This window comes from Zonotrichia albicollis, chromosome 22 (genome assembly GCF_047830755.1).
Source record: "Zonotrichia albicollis isolate bZonAlb1 chromosome 22, bZonAlb1.hap1, whole genome shotgun sequence".
Lineage (NCBI taxonomy): Eukaryota > Metazoa > Chordata > Aves > Passeriformes > Passerellidae > Zonotrichia > Zonotrichia albicollis.
Genome location: NC_133840.1, coordinates 3,830,531 through 3,851,416, shown reverse-complemented (window position 1 = coordinate 3,851,416; position 20,886 = coordinate 3,830,531). Strand labels below are relative to the sequence as shown.

Below are 20,886 nucleotides of genomic sequence, written 5' to 3'. Positions count from 1 at the left end.
CTCTTTCCCCTTCTGTAGTAACACTCCCCCATTTACCTTCTACAGGTCCAGGTCCTTCTCTACTACCTGCAGCATCCTCCCATCTCCTTCAGCGAGCTCAAACGCAACACACTTTACTTCTCCACGGACGTGTAGCCTGCAGGCAGAAGGCACCAGCTGCAAACACTCCAGCTCCCTGCTGGGGGACACGGACTGGACCACAGCCCCCAAGGGAGACCAGCCCAGACCCAGGACGGTGCTGCCTGCAGCTCCTGTACAATCATGTTCCAGTGGCCCGGTCCCAGCAGGTGCCAGGCCCTCTCTGTAAAGTAGTCGTGTCTTATGTCCCTTCTTGTGTTCAAGGATTGTTTTTATGTATATTTGCTCAACGGAAGAGGTAGTGACTGACAAGGGCTGTGGACACAGGCTTCCCCCTTGGCTAGTTTTCTCCTGGACTCCTTCCCGCCCGCTCACTCCTACAGGCACCCCCTGCCTGAAGCCTGCAGTGCCCCACGAGTGCCTGTTTGCTGCCCAGCTCCCTGCCCACGCCTGCATGTGCAGCACTGGCTCACTCCGAGGCCGGGAGCTCACGGGCCTCCCTCCCTCCCTCCCTGGTGACGGTGACACCAGCCCCGCTTTGGCTTCGCTGCCTGCGCAAACGTCGGACCCTGTGCCTGGATCCTGCTCTGCTCTGAGCAAACTGCGACCCCGAGGGCAGAGGAGCAGGTTGCTGCTTCTTCCCTACCACGGCTCCTTTGGGTGTTTCAGGCCAGTCCCCTCTCCAGCCCTGTGCTTTGCCTGTGTGTGTGGCGTGGCGGTTCCTCCCCTCGCTGGATTTCGCCTCTGAGTAGTTATGGGGTAACCCCTCACACAAGGCTGGAGCCAGAGGTGCTGGGCTGGTCTGGATCCACAGCAGGCTGAAAGGATGGCCAGCCAGAGGCAGGTTTGCTTTCTGCACCATGGGCTGACCCCACGTCTGCTCTGGCACTGATGTGGTCGCAAATTTCCCCAATTTGGAAGTTTGGTGGGGAGCAGGGTATCTGCTGTACAGTTCTGTCTGCCATAGTGAGGCACTCACGCCCCTGCCAGCCCAGCACTGCCATGAGCACTGCATGCACCCCGTGGCACAGTGTCCCTCCCGTGGCCACGGGGACAAGGAGATGTTTTATCCCTTCCTTGGCCTTCCCTGCTGCACTGAGCACATGGCAGCACATGGCCCTGCCTCGGTGGCAGCCTGGCTGCCAGAGGCAAGTGCTCTGCAGCAGCTGGATGGTCACCCAGCCTGGGAACCAGCACAGAAGGATGGGAGGAGGAAAGCCTTCATGGCCTCGTGACTGAAGGCAGAAGTGCTTTGTTCTGTCTTTCTCCCAAAGTGGTTGCTGCTGGATTAGCCATGCCCAGCCAGCTCAGGTTTGTTTGTTAGTGGCTCCAGTGACCTCTCCCTCCCAAGCTGATGGCTGGAGCTGTCAGGCCATGTCCCAGAGCAGGACAGGCTGCCCCAGTGCCTGGCTCCTGGGATGTCCCCCACGCTCCCACCTCCCAGGTAGGTGTTGGTACCTGTTGGGACACAAAACCTTTCGCTCTATGAGCTGAGTCCGTGTTCTTGTGGGAAAAGCCCCCCCATGTCCCCGACTGCGTTGGCCCTGTGCTCTCCTGTGCCAAATGGAGATGGATGAGAAGTGACCAAGCCTGTCCCCCACAGCAGCGTTGCCTTTACCCTCCCAGCTATTGGACTGTTCCAGGTAGAGCCCAGCCACCGATGCACCAGGTATGTCCTCAGCCCCCTCCCTGGGGAAGGCAGCACCTGCCAGCCCTGCACCAGCAAAGCAACCAAGGAGGGGAGGTCTCAGTCCCCCTCCAAAGGGCTCACACTCCAGACCCTGCTCCTCCTGACTACCAGCTCAACAGAAGGGAAACAGCATTGCAGAAAATAACCAGGCGTCTGTCTTGGCCCTGGACCCAGTAAGGAGGCCGAGCTTTAGATCTGACTGCACAACAGATCCCTGTGTGTGTCTGATTTGTTACATGTGTCCAAGTCTCTGTCCACTCTCTGTCATTCCAGATGGAGACTCTGTACAGCCAAATCTCCCCCTGTGACAGTGGCTGGAGGCCTGGTCCCCACAGCCCAGCACAACAGGCTGTGGCTGTCCCCATGACTGGCTTTTGCTTGTCCCTACAGGAAGGAAAAGAGGGGGGTGGAGTCTTGCAGCTACAGGTAGAATAGAACTGTTAATTAATATTTGACTTTCAAAAGTTGTTAAGGATATATTTTTGTTTGTGTTCTGTTTCAATTTCTGTAGATTATAAACTTTAAATGGCTGTAAAACCTTGTGAGGAGAAAAAAAATGTTAATAAAAATGCAAAGCCCCGATATTTGCACAAAAGAAGCCCTGTGGTGTTGCTGTTTGCACTAACTGATCACTTTGGCATCACAGCTTCTTCTCTCTGTCATGGAATTCTTGCTAGTTGCACTTCAAGCCAGTGGTATAAGCACAGGCATTGTGCCAGGCAATCTTTGAAGAGACTTCTTATGGTTTGGGCTACATCCTTGCATTTTGGAGGAAAAAACCCTGGACTGTCTGGAGCCACGCTGTTTAATCAGCCTAGAATTACTCAAGCTTAAAATTCAGCTGACTTGCACAGCTTCTGGCCTGAGGATATTGAACAGGCACAGCAAGGAACATCAGGAGATCTGGAAACCTCATCTGATAGATCACATGGTGCTTGCTGTCTCCCCACTTCTTTCCATGTGGGAATGGGAGCCAATGAGCCTCCAAACTGACCACTGACCACTGTATCAGACAAAACACACTGCTAGTGCTGCTCTTCCAGGTCAACAAGGGCTGTCACTGTTCTGGGATGTCCAACTGTGGATGCAAAGGAGGGGAGGTGAGTGGGAGGATCTCTATTAGTTGTGTGCACTGCATCTGAAATGCCACTGCCTCAAAAAGATTAGAGGGAGTGTTTGCCTTTATGGAGCAGCTCAATGAAGATTAAAAATGACCCTCTGAGGTCTGAGAACAGAGCTTGGTTAGAAGAGCAGGAGGGCAGAGAGAACACCAATCAGGGAGGCAGCAGCTCCTTGAGCTAACAAACATATGTTTTGATTTCAGCACCAATTTTGGGCTCAGAAAAAACTGGGCTGAGAAAAACCACTCACTTCTCCCTGTGTAAGTAACACTGGGGCACTTGGAGGTGGCACAGGGATGTGATGGGAAGCAGGCTGTGTGCTGAGTGAGTGCCCAGTTATCTGTCAAACACTGGTTTATTCTCACAGCTCTGCTTTCTAAGTCTCACCATCAAACTGCTGGAACTAATGGGGTGAGCCTGGGGCAATTAAAGCAGTAGCAAGATTGCACTCCCACAGTGAGGTTAAATCAGGCTGGCCAAGTGGCTACAGAGAATTATACTTCAGCAACAACCTCTTTTTTTCCCTTAAACTGTTCTGTTCATCTGCCAGTAACCACAGCTCTAAGGGTAAGGATTCCTTTCTGCTTTTCCCTTTAAAACATGGTAAAGAAATCTGGCGCTCATCTCTGTACTTGAAATAACACAAGTTGTACAGATGGTGGTTTGTCTTCAGATGATATTTTAAGAAAAGCCTGGAACAAGCTTATTTCTCCACAGGATCTTACCTCTCCCCAACAGAGTAGCAAGCTGCAAACTGGTGACTGTTAAAACACTTGCAGCACCTTCAAATATGTGACAACCTAAATCGCCGCATTTCTCATCAAAGATTGTCCTCCTGCCTTCTTTTGATGCCAGCAACAGACTTAATCAAAATCAGCCCCAAAGGATCGAAAGAGCTCAGAGTCCAGGCATGTTTCCTGGAAACTGACAGTCAGCTGATGTGTCCTGGAGATGCTGCTCTGTGCCTGGCTCCATGCTCCCCTGCTCCCGCAAGCCTGCCTGCAGCAGCTCGCCAGGGCTCGCAGCCAGGTTGCTGTTAGTCATTCACACAGTGGCCAGCGCCACCCCGACTCCAGAGGCAGTGGAAAGGTAAGCCTGGTGCTTGTGCCGTGGTGCAGGCTCTGAGCAGCAGCACTGGACAGGGACTGTTGCTCCTGGCTGTTACCGCAGGTAGTAATCGACCGCGGCGGAGAAAGCGGCGAATCCTCCGCAGCCGATCACGCCGGCCTTCAGCCCCGCTGCAAGGCAAGGGTGGGAAACCATGAGACAAAGCAGGGGAAATATTCTTATGCCCAGTAACTTGTGCTGGCTCAGAGCTCACAGCAGCAGGAACCTGGCAGTGCCCTCCTGGAGGACAGTGACACTGCCACTGCCTGATGTACAAACCCTCCCGTGGCCACTGCTGACTTTACTGTGCTCTCATCTGAGCCCTGCAAGTGGCTTGGTGGGGTTAGGAGGGAGAGGAAGAGCAGCCACTGCTCTGACAGCTCTAAGAGGATTAGGTCTAGGACAAACACAACTTAACAAGCTCAATTAGAAGCACTTTCAAGAGCTTTCTTTTCGTTTATGCTTGTTAAAACAGGACTGGTTTTTTTCTTAAGGAGAGTGAGAGAAGTTTGATATTTCTGATGAGCAGAGCAGCTCTCTCCTACTTGGGCATTTTCCCAGATGCTACCACTAAAGGAAAATCTCCACTAGTGCTGCAGGACTAAAACCCCACTCCTCATTCACATGTAAGTAGAATTGTCTGTTTGAACTGATACATGAGAAAGGAGAAAAGCATTTTACACATGATACAAAAGAAGAGAGCTCTTTAGTTCTAATTTCAAAGAAGAGTAGCAGAGACAGTGAAATGGCAGATGTGTAAAGCTCAGTTAACAGCTTCTGTTTGTATTTTTGGCTCTCTCCCATGATACCACAGAAGAGTGTGGACAGCCACCACCACCTCCTGACTTTTCTTTCAAGTGAATTTTGTTGATTTTCCTCTATGACCAACCCTTCCTTATCCACACTTATTCTTGGAGCTGACAGCTCTGCCAGTCCGGAGCACACTCTCACGCTGGCCTCACCACATCCCCATGCAAGGAGGTTTGTGGTGTGTGTGCTGCACTGAGAACATCGTGTGCTGCTTAGCCAAATCCAATCTTATCACAGAAACAGCTCCCAGCAGGCACCACCAACCTCTGAAGCCGATGGCTCCTCCCGTGATGCAGCCGCTGATAACGCTGTTCTTCCAGTCCGACTTCCCACGATACTGTGGAGTTACAAATCACAGCCAACAAGGAAATATGGAATAACACTCAGCATCTGCGCTAACAGCAAGAAAGGTTAAATGCCCTTCCATCCCCTTCTCAGCTGAGGGTGTTCTTCCCTCTGCTCTCAGCAGATGGCCCTGCACTCCCAGACTCGCAGGGCAGGGAAGGGAGGAAGGAGAAGGGAACTGGCAGAGGTGAGACAAATCCATGTGGTGCAATGCAGTGCTGTGGGAAGGATCCTCAGGTGAGGCAGGACAGAACACAGCCCTGAATCTAAAAGTGCAACAGCCACATGAGAGCAGCCCTGAGCCTGGCCATGCAGCTGCTCCTTGGCACAGTGAGAGTCACAGCACTTGCTGACAAAGATGGACTATCTCCATAGCCAGGACATGCTGGATTTTCACCAGTCCAGAGATCTCTCTGCTCTGCAAGCAGATTCACTTTTCTTCTAGATGAGTTACACTTCTTAACTCATTGTGCCTTTCAATTAAAAGGCAGGACTCAAATTCATAACAGGGTAATTTTTCTATTAAAAAAAAACAGATGACAGATTTACTACTGAGCTGCAAAAGGTAATTTCTGACTGTAAGAGCCAGATGAAAATGGGCCTGTTACTCAAGAACTTTCATTAAATTATCCCTTTCTGCATATGGAATTTTTAGACACTCAAATTACCATCTTGCCACTCACAGTTTGACATTTTACACTTGTAGCTAGGGTTTTAAAAAGTAATGCCTATGCTTGCCAATACATTTAGGACTTAAAAATGAAAAGGACTTTGCTACTGCAGAAGAGTTCTTCATTCTGTCAGAGAACAGCAGCTCTGAAGACAGATCTCAAAGCTGAAAAGCTTTGCTGGCCAAGAAAGAACAAAGCAGCCTACTCCACTGCCCTATTACAAAGAGGATATGTGTACTTATTTGGATCTAGTAGAGGATTCTAAAGGGTACCAGAAAACATTTCTTAATGGTTGAGAGGCTCTTACTCACAGATTCCACCACGCATTCCGTGCAGGAGAACATGGCCCCCACGATGGCGAAGTTCTTGGCGTAGGAGATGCCTCGCTGCCCCATGTCCTTGAGCACCTCTTTGGCCGTGGGCGTGCGGTAGGGATCCTTGGGATCAAACCCCACGTTGGTGTCGATGCCAGCTGTGAAGATACCGAACGCACCTCCCAGAACAAACCCTGTGAGAGATAAACAATGAAATTAACTTGGCTGGGCTGGAGCAGCGGATTCCCCGCAGGCAATGAAGCGGCTCTGCCCCCGCTGTCTGTGACAGGGCAGGAATCCCTCGGTGCTGTGGACACCTGTGACAGCCCGTGCTGTGTGAGGAAAGGCCACGAGCACCTCCAAGGAAGGCAGACACAGATCGCTGCCTGCGACATGCGACAGGCACTGGAGGAGGCTTAGGAGGGAAATTAAACTCGGGGACTGCAGCCTCTTCTCCATCCGCCCCTCTCCCGACGCCACAGGGACGCCCGAACAACCCCACAGCCGCCGCACCTCCTACACAAGCCAGCGCCGCCTTGAAGGGGCAGCTCTCCATGACCCGCTCCACCATCTTCTGCTCCTCGCTCTTGGGCGGGCAGGGGATTCCGCCGAAGACGGCGGGGTCCCAGACGCGGGGCTGCCGCTTGTCGCCCACGAGGTGCTGCAGCAGGAGGCTGTACTGCAGCGGCTGAGGCGGCGGCGACGGCGCCGGCTCTCCCGACGCTGAGGGCGGCGGGGCCGCCATGATGGCCATGCACACCCACGGCCGCTCGGCGCCGCGTCCGGGCTCCCTCGAGCCACCGCAGCGGGGGCGCACGGGAGTTGTAGTTCCACAGCTGGGAGAAGCCGCTGCGCACCACAGCTTTTTGACTACATCTCCCAGTCTGCTCCGCGCCGACGCCTCAGGGAAGAACTACCACTCCCGGCACGCTCCGCGGCGCTCAGCGGGGATGGGCCGTCCCAGGCAGCCAGGGGACTACATTACCCGGCATGCCGCAGGCCAGCCCCCTGGTGGCCGGTGCGGCCGGTGCAGGTGAGGTGAGGGCTCCTGCTGCGGAGCATCCCCGAGCGCGGCGGCGGCGGCGGCTGCAGGTGAGCGCGGGGAGGTGCGGGCAGCGCGGGGGCACCGGCTGGGCTGGACAGAACGGGCAACCTCGCGCCGGGCATCCCGCTGCTGGGGGAGCGCTGAGGTGCCGCAGTGCGGGACGACTGTGCCCTCAGTGGCTGAGGTGCGGGCAGCCGGTGAGGTGTCGCGGTGTCGCCGCCGTGTCCCTGCATCCTCCCCGCCGCTGACTCCGGCCCCGCGCCGGTTTCTGAGGGCAACAGGTCCCGCACGGGGCGGGCGCTCTTCGTGCCCGCAGCGTCCCGCCGGAGCCCAGCCGGGGCTCTGAGGGTAGCGGGGTTCCTGCAGCCCCCGGGGGACTCTGAGGACAGCGGGGCACGGAGGGCAGCGGGGCTCTCGCAGCTCAGGCGGGGCTCTGAGGGCAGCGGGGCTCTGAGGGGCAGCGGGGCTGCCGCATCCCCCCGGGGGGCTCTGAGGGGCAGCGGCGCTCCCGCAGCTCCGGCGGGGCTTGGGGGGCAGAGCGGCTCCTGCAGCCCATGAGGGGTTCGGAGGACAGCGGGGCTCCCGCAGCTCCGGCGAGGCTCGGAAGGGCATCGGGGCTCCCTCATGGCACGGCCCGAGGCACCCGAGCCTGGCAAAGGTGTCCTCGCTGTGCCACGGAGCACCGGGACATCCCCGGCTGGGGACAGCTCGGTCCCCTCTGGCGTGGGGCAGCGGTGTTGCTTCAGGACATGTAGCTCAAAAAGGCTCTGAGAATATCCACAATATTCCGTCGCAAAATGCAAACTGGGCTGGTGTCAAATAATGCACAAACCTTAGCTCTGGGGAGGTGTTCTGTTTGGTGATGAGAATGTTGCTTTTCCTTTGGGTAAATAAGAAGCATTTTTTTTTTTTAAATCTATGTTTCCTGCTTGTGTTGCTTTTTCTTCACCTGTTTTACTTTCTTGTTGATTAGAACCTGTTTTCATCTTTACAAGTAACAATATGTGTGCCTTAAAAATACAGTTCTTCTTATTTGATATTTTTCTATTTCAAGTTACCCATAGGTCTTAAAATCTATGAGAAATAGTTGTCTTGGTTTCAATAGGATGCATGGAATTATTGTATTTCAGTAATTGAAAATTACTTTCAAAATTAAGTAAATGATGCATTGGTATGAAATCTTCCTACCCTGAAACACGACTTTTTAGCGGTCTTAAAGTAATAAAATTTCGTTTCTATTTTGGTTCTTTTTTTCTCTATCCCGCCTATGTCTTAGTGTAGGTAGGTTCCAATAACGATTTAAATGGATAATTTTCTTATCTTCAAATACTTCATTAGACGAAGTTCAACAACTTTCCTCTAAATCCCACCGCCCTCTACTGGCTGCACCACCTGCCCGCTGCTATTCCCTCTTTTTCTTTTTTTTTTCTTTTTTTTTTTTTTTTTGTCCTTGGGTTTTTTTAAATACTGTTTTTTTGTTGTTTGTTTGGGAATTTTGCTTGTTTGCTGGGGGTATTTCCCCCGCTTCTTTTCATTTTTAAGGTCAAATCGCATGCAAAAGCACGTGGTTAAAATCTACTACAGCAGGATCTTGAGGTTGCTGGCAGGATGGTCTCCCTAAGGAACATTCAACTTAAGATTTCAATCTTCTTGAACCAAAATAACCTTGCTGGGCTGAAGTCTCACAGCAAAGCCTAATTTCCAAAGACCTAAAGGGAAAAAACATATATGTTGGATTGGGAATTTCAGCACTAAGAGTTTAATGTATAGTTGAAATATTGCTTTGACTTTCTTTCCTCTTTCCCTGAGTTTAAGAGAAAATGCTAGGTTACTATTTGTTTGTAAATAAAATATTTAAGCAAGAATTTTGTAAATATGATCCTATAAAATATACTTATTTATGGATATTAATGAGTAATTAGATTTTTTTTTTCCTTAGATATTTAATAGTTTTCTCCTCTCCCCATTCTGTTCTACATACGAACAAATTCCAGTGCCTGGGTATTTGAATAATCTCATCTGCCTGAACAGATTTTTCGTGTGGGTGAAATCAGATGGAGGATTAGGGATTTGAGAGGGACTATGAGGGTTCAACATCTTTGATAAACAAGATGTTTAAATGAAACTTTCAGCTGTTTCTTATTTCCAAGCCTGTGAACCTGTGCATCTGACCCTGTTCCTGTTCCATCCACTCCTTTATCCTGGAGCTGTTCGGTCCAATGCAAGAGCTCGGGTTATTTTTATTTCATGTATTTCACGGTCCCAGGAAATGAAACATTGTGAATTCGGGTGAGTGTGACGGCAGCAGCGGGCACAGATGATCCCGAGCTCCTGTGCTGCTCCGAGGAGCTCGGTGGCTGTTTCAGCAGAGGGCAGCACACGGTGACACCGAATCATCGCGTCTCACTTGACCTTTGCAGTGACTCAGTGACTCCCACGCTTCAGGCTTCTCCAGACAGGATAAATCTTGGAAATAATGAGAGGTTTGTCAGAAATCCTGGTTTTGCATATGTGTCTTGGTTGTAGGGTTCCCAGGTTTTGAATAGACTCTAGCAATGCTATTAAAAAATTAAAATAAGTTTTCACAGTTTTTAGTTCTATTTTGTCAAAATGCCAGTTCCAGAGTGTTTTCTGAAGTTGTTCAGCTGGGCAAGAAGTGACTGAAGGTGGAACTCAAAAAGAATTAGATCAAATCCATTCTTTTTCACTCATTGGGCACTTTCTTTTCCTTATCAGAACTGTCCTGATGTAGGGGTGAATGAGGAGGAGATAAATCAATGAGTATTTTAATGAAAAAAGGAAAAGCTTTTAATCAGCATAAGCAGAAGAAAGTGGGGCTGCTTTGCAGGTGGTCACACGCTGATCTCACCTGTTGGGAACAAAGAGGTTTCCAGTGGCTGCAAAAGGGAAGGTGCTGGGACCTGCTGGGCTTTGTTTCCACCCTGTGGTGTTCTCATCTATAGATTGAATTTAATCCTTTCCTACCTCTCATTGACCTTGTGAATGTAGGTTAAAGTGTTTTGTCTTTTTTTTCCTTAAAAGACTTTTGGTTGGAAGGGGCGCTGGAGAAGTGAAGTGCTTTGTGAAATAGATCTCATTTCAATGAAGGAAAGCTGCTTCAGCTTCTGTACTTTCCATGGCTTTATGAGTTTAGCAAATTTATTTGGTTGAGAGTGCAGCTGAGTTGGTTTTTTTTTCTCTAAAGTAGCTCTCAGTGTTGGAGAATACTGTGTCACTACCATGGCAAACAGCTAAAGTACTAAGAAAAAGGTTAGATTATAGATAGGTGGCAGGTATATTGGAGTTAAAACTCAAAAAGTATCCTGACTCACTGATTTGCCAATTTTTTTAAATTTTTTTTTAAGTCAATATAAAATAGGCTGCAGAGAGAGATCTTGGACTAAAATCTCCTTTTAGGATCAGCAGACTCGTTCCTTGTGACTGAGCTCTGTAACTCAGAGAGAAGGAACAGGATGTGGCTTTTCAAGATGAGTCTTTGATCCTGTCTGCTCTCCCTAACGTTTTAGATCTCAAAGTCTGCATCCCTTTTGAAAATAAGGTGGTTTCTTTGTGTTTGTTCCACTTCAGCAAGGTACTCCTTCTCCTCTTCCCAGTTTGCCCAACATTACACAGATTTTTGTTTTTACCTATAAAATTTAAAACACACTTGCGTGGTCTAAAAAAAGTTCCAGGCATCATTATCTCCCAGGGCTTTCAGCTGTTGCTATAGAAGCCTGAATTCTCTTTGAGAGACCTTTCCAAGAGAAAGAAGTTGATACTGCAGGAAAGTTGTCATGGAAATATGCAGCAAAAAGAGAAAGGAACCCTCAGTTTGATGACTGTTACACAGGCTCAGCCAGCCTGGAGAGGTGGCTCCCTACCTGGAGATCAGCTTCTGCAGAGTCTCTGGGTTGTGTTCCAGTGGGTTGGAAAGCTGTGGGCTCAAACCTAAAGAAATAAATTATTTAACATTTCCATAACCAAACATATCTCTTCAACTCAGAGAGCTTTATCCAGATTGGAGTTTCCAGGTGATGGCAGACCAGGAGATTCCCAGCAGCCTGGCCCTAATGGGAGATGGAGCTGTGGCACAGCTATTTCTTGTATTTCTGGTAATGCCCACTCTGAAAGGATTTATTGAAGTACCACTATTGAAATGAGGCTTTCAGAACCAATTTTTTAATTGACAAACTAAAAATAGTTTATTCTGCAAGCTTCAATGCCATTCTAGATCTGGATCCCTTTTTGTCCAGCTAAATGATGGGATAAGCAGATCCCTCCCCAGAAATTTCTTACACCATCACCAAGCCTGGTTGGCTCCCTGGTTTCAAGCTTTTTGTGCCTTTCTTACTAAAGCCTCCTGATATCTAATGAATGTGATTATGAGTGAGCTGCCTTTAAATATCTATTACCAGAGTCGCCATGGTAACTGCTGGAAGAATTTCTGCTGGTAAAAGGTTTCCAGCTCCCCGAGATACGGCAGGGCAAAATGCTTAGGCTGTTGTTTTCACGGTTTGAATGAGATCAAAGGGGACAGAATAACATATTCCTGATTTCTGATAGCAGTGGATGGCAGTGGAACTGAAAGGAATAAGATTTATTCTGGAGCCTGCCCTCAGATCAGGGAATAGAGGGCAGTTCCAGAGGCAGGGACAGCCCAGGCTTTCCTTGGGCAGCAGGCTCCTGCAGGAATGGAAGATGTCACTCCCTCTGGCTGAGCCAACACTTGGTCTTTCTTTCAGCACTGTCAGCAAATGAACTAATTAACCCTAATGAAGGATGCAAAATGGTGATATTCCACCTGCCACAGGAGCAGGAAGGGCTGCTGAGTGAATCAGTGGGGAGTAGAAAGAATTGACCTGGCTCATGTGTTCTCTGTTCATTTCATGGTGTTCTCAAACTGCTCCGTTTTCCTCTTGGCCTTCAGTTGCTCTGTACCAGGGCAGTGGTGTTAGCTGGGCAATATTCAGAGTGACTTCCCTGCTGTCCTCGTTTCCAAATCTTCCTCTTCCCTTCTTTCACATCTGCTTTCTCTCCCGAGTTCCTGTTGTGTGGCAAATCAATCCCTTGCTCTGTAATGACAGTTGTTTCTATAGGCTTCCACATGACAGAGTCACTAATGTCCCTCATGCAAACTGTCACCTCAGGGGCTTGTTTTGCTTTCATTTATTTATTTACTTATGGTAAACAGGTCACAAACTCCATAGGGCACTTCTTCCTTTTCATGCAATCTGTTCTCTTGCTTCATTGCCCTCCTACTATAGGATCTGCTGGAGATTTTAAATTATCACTTGCTTTTATAGAAACATGGAAAACTGAGCACCTAATCCTGCTGCTTTCCCTGTGCCTCCTGCTTCTGGGCATTTAGGGCTTTTGGTAAGGGGGGTTCTGCCCTGGTGTGAGCTGTTTGGTGCATGAGAAAATGAGACCTTGAGGAGAGGAGCAGTTTGCTTCCACTCTGTGTGGGGGGAACTCTGGCACAGCAGAGCCAGCACGAGTGGCTCTGAGCACGTTTGATGGGAAGATTGTGCCTGCAGGATGAGCTCATGCTGGTGAAGTGTTGATATTTGTCCTTACCTGCCCTGGAGGCAACGTGAGCCACATGCCAAGATCTTTTTTGCTGAGTTTAAGGATGCTTCTAATTCATTTTAGTTATGAGGTTTATTGAGTGCCAGATTTGCACCGAGAGTTTAAAATCTGAAGGGATTATGATCACCAGCCAAGAGATCCAAGGAAATAGTGTTGTAAGAAGCCTTGAAAGCAGAACCTGGCTCTCAGAATGGAATTTGCCTGCATTATACCACTACTTGTTTTTTAATGGTTCCTCTGTAGCATTGTGGTTAATGCTGGGAGGGTCTCAGTGTTTGGGCACTTCAGATTTCAGCTGCTTGGTTCCATTTCTCAAGGCTGCTAAGCTGATTTAAAAGTTTAAGCAGTAGCAAACATGTTTGTTCCTACAAGCTGTCTAGAAGAAAGGAATTATTGAACTTTAATTTAGATACTCCCTTTTTTCTGTATTTGATTACATCAGCATAGAAATTTGGCTTTGGTGAATTTCTGGGTGCCTCTGTGTGCATGTCTGTCAAAACTGCTGATGTAGATGGGAGTTAAAATCGATGAGCACTGTAGACCATTGCTAAATTGTGTTATTTATTCAGTAATTTAGGTGCTTTCATTTCCTGACCTGTAAAATAGATGAGTTATTAAGCTACTGCAATGATGAACCAACACTGATCGGGTGTCTGTAAAAGATGCAGAGAGGAAACCCGAGGTGGGCACTCCAGGGCATTGCTGTGTGGGGAATCAGATCTTGGCAAGAGCCTTTTTTCTGTAATTCTGATCTGCATTAGAGCTCTCGTTCCTCTCCTGGGGCCTGAGCTCCTGGCGCTTCCTGAGTTCCCTCTGTGGGTTTGTCCTGGTTCGGTTCCCCCCGATGCTCCCGTGGGCCGGGGGGATCCCAGAGCCCCGCTCCCGTTCCGGCTGTCGGCGCTTCCAGCGGGAATCCCTCCGGGACAAAGCCGACACCTCCCATCTCTCATTTGCATCCCCTGAAAAGCACCGAGAAGTTCAAAGCAGTGGGACTTTGCTCCAGAATCCCGTCGGGGTTTTTAATTCCAAGGCAGCCTCCAGCACGCATCTCCAGAGCTTCGTGTTGCTGCTCAGCTCTGCACTGGCAGGGATTTAATGGAATATTTTTCTGTTCCGGGCTCCTTGGAGTTTCCAACCTGTTGGAATTCCTCTCCCGTTAGGTGACAGAATGCCAGCTCTTCCAGCACCAGATCCCTCTGGGACAATAAGTAAAGGCAGCAAGCAGGGCTGTGCAGGATTTTGCCTGGGTAGGTAGTAAAAACTTGCTGTGCTACTTGAATATGGTAATTCTCTATGAATTGTTAATGAGTGCCACATTATAACCTATATAGCAGAAAACTAACAGCGAGGAATAATAAAATAGAAAGTTAGTCCCTTTCCCTTAAGCCTTTCTTGCTTTTAATCACTGAAATTAAAAAGAAAATCAGGTAGTAAAAAAGAACAGGGTAAGTCTTATGGTCCTCTTTCAGGGACGAGCACTCAGTGTTGCCTTTTTTGCATGTTCAGATTTATCCACATTTTGAATAACAGAGTGACTGCAGGAAAGCTGTGCTTGGTTGTAGATGATGCCTAAGGAAGTAGAGATGTTTGAAAATTGCAAAGAATAATAAACTTTGCATAAATGTGTGCAAAAGTGATCAGCAATTTTAATTTTAAGTATATGAAATATGATGAGTGTTTCTTTGCTACATAGATTTCCTTTCTCATTTTGACTTTTTCTGTGGGTTGGCTTTTTTTTTTTTTTTAGTAGATAAATGTGTGTTAACTCTTGAGTGTTCTACTTGGAAATTACAGAAATACTGAAAAATGCTGGCACATCTTACAGAGTTACTTTTGAAACAGGCAGTTTCCTAATTCTATTCTTGACTGACTCAGTGGCTGTTCCCTTGGAAATTCTCAAGTTGTTGTCTGGTCTTTTGAAATTTTGGCAATAGGCACCAGAGGAAGCTGTTTTTCTTGTCTCCTGTAGCACTCCATGTTCCATAAGACATTATCTGCCTTTTTTCACCCAAATTGAATTATTCTAGTCTCTCCCAGCTACAAACATTTTCTCCACTTGCAGGTCAAAGCTGGTAACCACAGGCTGAGACCTTCAGGTGTTGGGTAGGAACACGAAACTGTGAGTAGTCCCTTAAGAATAGGGAAGGAAAAATAAATCCCAGTTCTCCAAGGCAGCTCACACAGCTTTCTTGTGCTGGTGGAGCCTTTTTGGCAGCAGTTGCAGGAGTTCCATGCACCCATTTGGTCAGCAGCATCTTGTTGACTGAGCAGCAGTTGTTTTTGTCAAAATGGAAAGTGGTGCCCCATGATTCACTCTGCAAACGTCCAGCAGCAGCATGAACTTCCTGACATCTGCACTGCAACTGAGAAAATAAAGGAGTTTGGATCAGTTATGTCCAAAAGGGAAAAAGCAGTGAGTAAATGCTGTCCCAGAGCCATGGCCTGGCTCCACTAATATCCACTGTCTGATGCAGGCCTGCCTTTGTAATTGCTTTTGGTTTTCCAACTCCAGACAGCAACGTCCTGAGCCTTGCATCCGAATTAGAGACTTGCTTTAAAAAGACATTGTTATTGACATAATAGCCTTGTTTATGGAATTTCTCTCCTTTGTAATTAAGATTGTTTCATGCACAAAAGCAGTTAAATATGGCATAAATATCTGTAAATGCAAAGATATTTTAAACCTTGTTGCTTATGTGAGCCTTTTTTCCGCACTATGCATTTGCTTCTCAAATGAGCTGTGCCACCCAAAATTCTGCCCTTTGCCCATTTCATTAAGTTCTCATCCACACTTGTTCTTGAGGAATTGTACCATTAATGCAGCATAAAACCTTAAAATTCCTCAAATGCAGTATTTTTAAGGTGTATTAATGGTGAGGTTTGATCTTATTCTCTCATACCTTGTAGGGAAGTTGTGGGAGCGAGTGCATTGAGCAGAATGCAGGCAATATGTTCAGTGTTATTTTGTCTGTCAACCAATTTTACCAGCTGGGTGAGAACCTGGCAGATACTTGAAAAAAGTTTATATTGCTACTTGAAATTGTTTTCTCACCCTGGCTGTGTGAAAGTAATTATGGTTAAGGCCCTGGCTTTCTTTCAGCCTGGCCAGCTCATTTGAGCTGTTTGTTTCTGGGCTGTTTTTTCATTTAACAGAAAGGCAATTTATCAATTCAGAAAGTTTTGTGCTGAATAACTCTTTGGTCTAAGTAAAGAGATCAGGTAATTATAGCCATAAAGGCTACCAGGAAACCTCTAAATAAACAAATATACTGTCTGGTCTCCTTGGGTTTGGGGAAATTCTCCACCACTGTCCCAGGCTGTCTCCCCAAGCTGAAGTATGTAAATGTTGTGACTGTCTCCTTACAGCCAAGCATTTCATTTTTAGGTTTTGGTCAAGTTATATTTATCAAATGCATCCCAAAGATATTTGAGAGTGCAATACAGGAGCTCATCTTGCCTCCCCACTCCCTCATCTCAGTTCTGTATTTCTCTTGGCTGGAGGATAGGAAAACCTCTCAAGCTGCCAACACTGCTCTCCCTCTGAGCCCAAACAAACTCAGCAGCAGTGGCAGAGGGGCAGAATGCTGCTCTCCAAAAAGGGTTGGGTTTCTTCAGCCAAAGAATCTTCTCAGCAAGGTGTCTGCACCTGATGTCCCCCTCACTGGTGAGCTCAGGGTCCCTGCAGCTCTTTGCCCTGGGCTGGTATGTTCAGTTGTGAAGGTGCTCCATGAGCAGGGGGCTGAGCTGCAGCCCCTCCCCTGGGTACCAGGTGACCTCATCACTGTGCCTGCATCACATGTGGGGTCACTTCCTCGGGGAGGAGGAACTCTGCGCTCAGACCAAGTATCTACAGCAACTTCCTCCTTATCTGAGCTGTGAATCATCTCAAGAGCTCTGAATGTGCTGTGAAAATACAGAATGGGTAAGTTCTACCCGTGCTCACACTGCCTGACCTTGGACATTGAAGGAACTGTCGAAATGGCCTGGTAGAAGGATTGGTACATTGTGGATGTTGGCAAAGCTGGAACAGCACCTGCCTGAATGTAGGGACTTAGAACTAATGTCTGCTTGAGAGCTGCCAAGCATGGAGCCTTATCCTGTGCCAAATAAGTCATGGTGTGCTCTTTTGTCTTGTTCTGGTATTTTAAGATAAGGCAAGAGCTTATTACTCAAGAATATCAGAAAGTTGGATCCCAAATCCATAATCTTCAGAGGAGATTTGGCTTGACTCAATCTGTTTTTAGGGTTTGGTTGCTCTATGATAGCAGTAGTGCTGCCAACACTGAGCTAAAACATAAATTTACTCTTGGCATAACATCAGCTTCCTTCAGGCCCCTTTGGCACCTCGAGTAAGGAGGGTGCAACAAGGTTGGAGTATTCAGATCCATCAACATCTACTAGAAATATCTACTGTAGTATCAACATTACTTAAAAACCAGCTTCACACTGTTGAGAGGGAGAATTCCTGATCTGTAGGAATTCTTTGGTCAGGGAAACCAGAGGGTGATCAGACCCTCTCTAGACAGAATTGGACAAAAAGCCCTGTTTAAAACATGTTAGTTTTCTGTTTGAAATTTGGATTTGATGTCTTTTCATCCTCTCTGTCTCCTTCAACTTGATACTATCTCTGCTTGCTGTAACTCTGTTAAGACCTCCGGCCTTTTTCTTCCTGTTTTCAATCACGAAATTCTTTTCAAAAATCTTAAGGAAGAGGTTAAGGTTCTCAAGCATTTGTTCGCTCTTGTCCTTTATTTGCTCTTTTCTAAATAAAGAACAGATTGACCCTTCTTGGGCAGCTCAAGTCACTCAGGACTGATTCTGGTTACTTTTGTAAAAGCTTCTGTCTTAGTGCACCTTCCTTCCCTACACCCATTTTTCCACTTTGTTGAAGCAATGATGGAGGCAAGGGAAATGCCATCAGGTGTTCTGGCTGTGATTGCTGGCACTCTGGGGGATGTATTCTTATGGAATAGAAAAGCTTCTGAAAGCTGCTTCTGTGTTTTCCTCTGAAAATGCCTTTTTCTGTGCCACCTCCTTGCCCTTTCTCTGTGCTGTGTGCTGCATGTTTTTGCTTAATTGGATCATCCAGACCAGTTTGTGGTTTGTGCTCTGCCCAGTGTCCAGTCCTGCAGCTGGGGCTGATGGGACCCTGAAAGAAACTCTGAGTCTGCTTTAAGGATTGAAGCATCTCACTGCTCTGGACCTAGGCTTCAAATTGCTTTCTTGCATAAATCCTCCTTGCTTTGATGAAAATATAATATTTGTCATTCCCCTGAGTAAGCGAGTGCTGTGTGTGTGCTGAATGCCGAGGCGCCGGTGGAGCCAGCTCGCTTCCGTGTGTGAATCATTTCTCAAGCAGCTCTCTGTGTCTCTCTGCAATGTGGTTTTCCTCTCAGGGAAGCACTCAAGCCCTGAATTTTCAGTCTGGTTTGCACATGCTGTCAGAAGCTAGTGGGAGACACTTTTCTTTTTAACGCAGAAAAGAGGACGAGCTTTTACTGTAAGTATTTTATTATCTTTTATTTCTTTTATGATGGGAACTGTATTATCTCTAGAAGGATTCTTGGGCCAGTAATGTATTTGTAGAGTGAATGACCCGGCTTTGCTCAACAACACTTTTTTCATAGCATCTCAATGTAAAACTAAATTGAATTAATCAAAAATAGGGTAAACACAGCTGTGTTAGCTGAAAATGGGCTGGGGGTGGTTGAAAAGCCATTACAACCACAGAAAAAAAATCCCCTCAGGAGAGCTGGCTACTGTATTTTCCTCCTGCTCAGCCACATTGATTTAGTGACTGAAGGGGTGAAGCTGTTTCTGTTCCTGCTTTTTCCTCTGGCAATTTACGGTTCTTCCCCGACAGTGAATCAAAGCAGGAGCACAGCAGAGTTTCCTCTGCTGCTGCATGTGCACACGGTCCAGTGAAGGAAGGGCAGAAGGGAAGGGGCTGCTGAGCCAGGAGCTTTGGCAGTTTGTCTGTGGGAGCAGGGAGAGTGCTGGGCACTCCAGCAGGCACCTCTGGCAGCCAGGGCTGCTCAGGTTCTCAGCAGGACCCTTTCATTACTGCACCCCCAGTGTTGTCTTTAAAATTGTGCTGGGGATGAAGATTGGTCATAGAAACAATTGCAATAATAACAGCATTTATAGAGCAGGTAATATGGCAAAGTTGTAGAGATGTTAATTAAGCCCTGTGTGTGTAGCAGTAAAGGATTAGTGGTAGAACTGGTTTGAAAACAGGGATTCTCTACCTTTTTCTCTTCTGTACAGTTCTAGAAATCCCCTACTGATCCTTTCTGGCTTGCATGTTTCTTTCTAAATTCAAGTGTTCTTTGCTGCTGTAACCTTGGCAGGAGGGAGAATACCTCATTTGCTCAGTGTTTTTTCTGCAGAATTTCTGTAACTACCACAGAAATTCCTCATCCTAACATGCACTTGGCTATGTGCTACCCCTTCCATTTCTTGTGCAGCTCTAAACCAATTTAATTTCATTGTCAAGCCCACCAAGGTGGCTCATCCAGTCCATCAGTGGCCCCCAGTCACAGCTGCAAACTGCTGCTTAGGTCTGTTCTGTTCCTGTTCGTTATGAATATTTTTAAAATGCAGAAGTCCTCTGGTGTCTCCTGCAGCTTTGGAGTTATGTCCCCATCTTTGCAAGGAGCCCTTTCTGTCAGAAGTTAAAACTGTCTCCCATAAACGCTCAGAAGTTCCCAGTTTATGAACTTCAAGTGAGCTATTTTGCTCTTTAATGGGAGATAAATATCTCCTTAAGGGATAGCTTCCAGATCTCAATTATTTCTCTGCACTGTGATGGATGGAAAACGGGAGTCAGGGAAACATCCCAGCATGTGGCAATCTGTGAGGCTGCTCGCTTGCGTGCTGTGTGACAGATGTTGATTTATCTAATTTTTGCTTTTTTTTTTCTGTGGGATTCCTTTCCAAGGCAAATGAATGAGTCCATCTTCATAAATATCCTATTTAGTGAGCAGTTATTTTACAAATGGAAAAACTAAGGCATGGGAAGATTGCATGGCTGAGGGGGTATGATGATTCTGTGCTGAAGCTGAGGATGGAACCAGGTGGAATTCCATGGAATGCATTGCCTCTGGTATCATCCTTCCATGCTCAGAGGGGGCAGGGAAGCTGCCACTCTCTGTTCCAGTCAGGATGACCATGTAGCCACATGCTGTCCATCTCTGCTGTTCCAAAAAATCATCATTCCTTTTCTTTCTTGTAGTTGTGTTTACCTTCTATGCTACCGAAAAACGTAATGGCAGGTAATTATCAGGCAAACCACTTGTAATTATTCTTAATTTCTTCAGCAATTATATAGCTCTTGCTCTATCTGAAATGAAACCTTCTTCTCTTCCTTCTTGTGGGTTGGCAAAACATGAAGTGGCCGAATGTGTCACTTGCTTTGTGCTGTATTCACTGGGACAGCAGTTGAAAGAACGTGGATTAATGAGCAATAGCTGCCTTGAAATGACTCTAAAACATTTTTGTTCTCAACCTGAATGTATTGAACATGAATTAAACCCATCTATTCAGGACAGAGTCATATTGGGGAAAGCCCAGAGTGACCTAATTCCTCACGATTATAACATGGTTGTAACTTCAAAAAGGGAGTTTGGAGTCAATGCATCATTTTTAGCCTTTCTGAATCTTCCTGTGCATCCTTCAGTAACATGGTGTTTGTGATTCAGAATTGCCACATCATGTAGAAAATTACAGCTGGGTTGGGAGTTTTGTTTTTATCCTCTCATTTAAAAGATCAGGGGTCATAGGGAGGTAGCAGCATTTCTCTCCTGAGCTGTGGAATGGTGACTGGTTAGATAATCAGTGTGAGGAAGGAGGAGGGGATGGAGAATCCATGGACAAACAGTGTGATTCAAATACAGGACAGGCATGTTCCCAGGCATCTCCCAGTACAGCCTTGGCTCAGTTTGCCAGCATCAATCACTGTGCTGGATGACAGCAAAGATCTCTGCATTTTCCTGTCTCATAAATGGCCAGCAGCATGGAACAAGGACAAGGGAAACGCAGCTGAACCAATTCCTTGTCCACATGAGGATTTTGTTGTGATTTCTGCATTTTTCTCATGTGATCTAAGGATGAGTGA

General features: G+C 47.2%; 3 protein-coding genes across 12 annotated transcripts in view; 2 read left to right on the top strand and 1 right to left on the bottom strand.

Annotated features, from left to right (window-relative positions):
- The window catches only part of ABR (ABR activator of RhoGEF and GTPase), a 38,089-nt gene extending 35,557 nt beyond the window's left edge, over positions 1–2,532 (top strand). For all 5 annotated transcript variants that reach the window (XM_074557151.1, XM_074557152.1, XM_074557153.1 and 2 more), the window contains one exon: positions 46–2,532. In XM_074557151.1, coding sequence (XP_074413252.1) covers positions 46–135 — 90 coding nt within the window. In that variant the 3' untranslated portion in view covers positions 136–2,532. The remainder of the gene's footprint in view (positions 1–45) is intronic.
- TIMM22 (translocase of inner mitochondrial membrane 22) lies at positions 436–6,935 on the bottom strand. 2 transcript variants are annotated; one of them, XM_005493514.3, is made up of 4 exons: positions 6,650–6,933; positions 6,134–6,330; positions 5,071–5,143; positions 436–4,127 (listed from the first exon to the last, which is right to left on the bottom strand). In XM_005493514.3, the coding sequence occupies exons 1-4, from the start codon at positions 6,888–6,890 to the stop codon at positions 4,051–4,053; spliced, it is 588 nt and encodes a 195-aa protein (XP_005493571.2). In that variant the 5' UTR covers positions 6,891–6,933; the 3' UTR covers positions 436–4,050. The 2 variants fall into 2 exon arrangements, with proteins under 2 accessions (XP_005493571.2, XP_074413259.1); XM_074557158.1 differs by lacking the exon at positions 436–4,127 and having other exon boundaries at positions 4,940–5,143; positions 6,650–6,935.
- A 204-nt stretch (positions 6,936–7,139) lies between these two features.
- The window catches only part of SPECC1 (sperm antigen with calponin homology and coiled-coil domains 1), an 85,478-nt gene continuing 71,731 nt past the window's right edge, over positions 7,140–20,886 (top strand). The window contains exon 1 of one of the 5 annotated variants that reach the window (XM_026797169.2): positions 7,140–7,228. The gene's annotated coding sequence lies outside the window, so the exon portion shown is untranslated. Of the gene's footprint in view, positions 7,229–13,885; positions 14,018–17,940; positions 18,271–20,886 lie in introns of those variants that run through there. The other 4 variants (XM_074557149.1, XM_026797171.2, XM_005493517.4 and 1 more) reach the window with 4 other exon arrangements.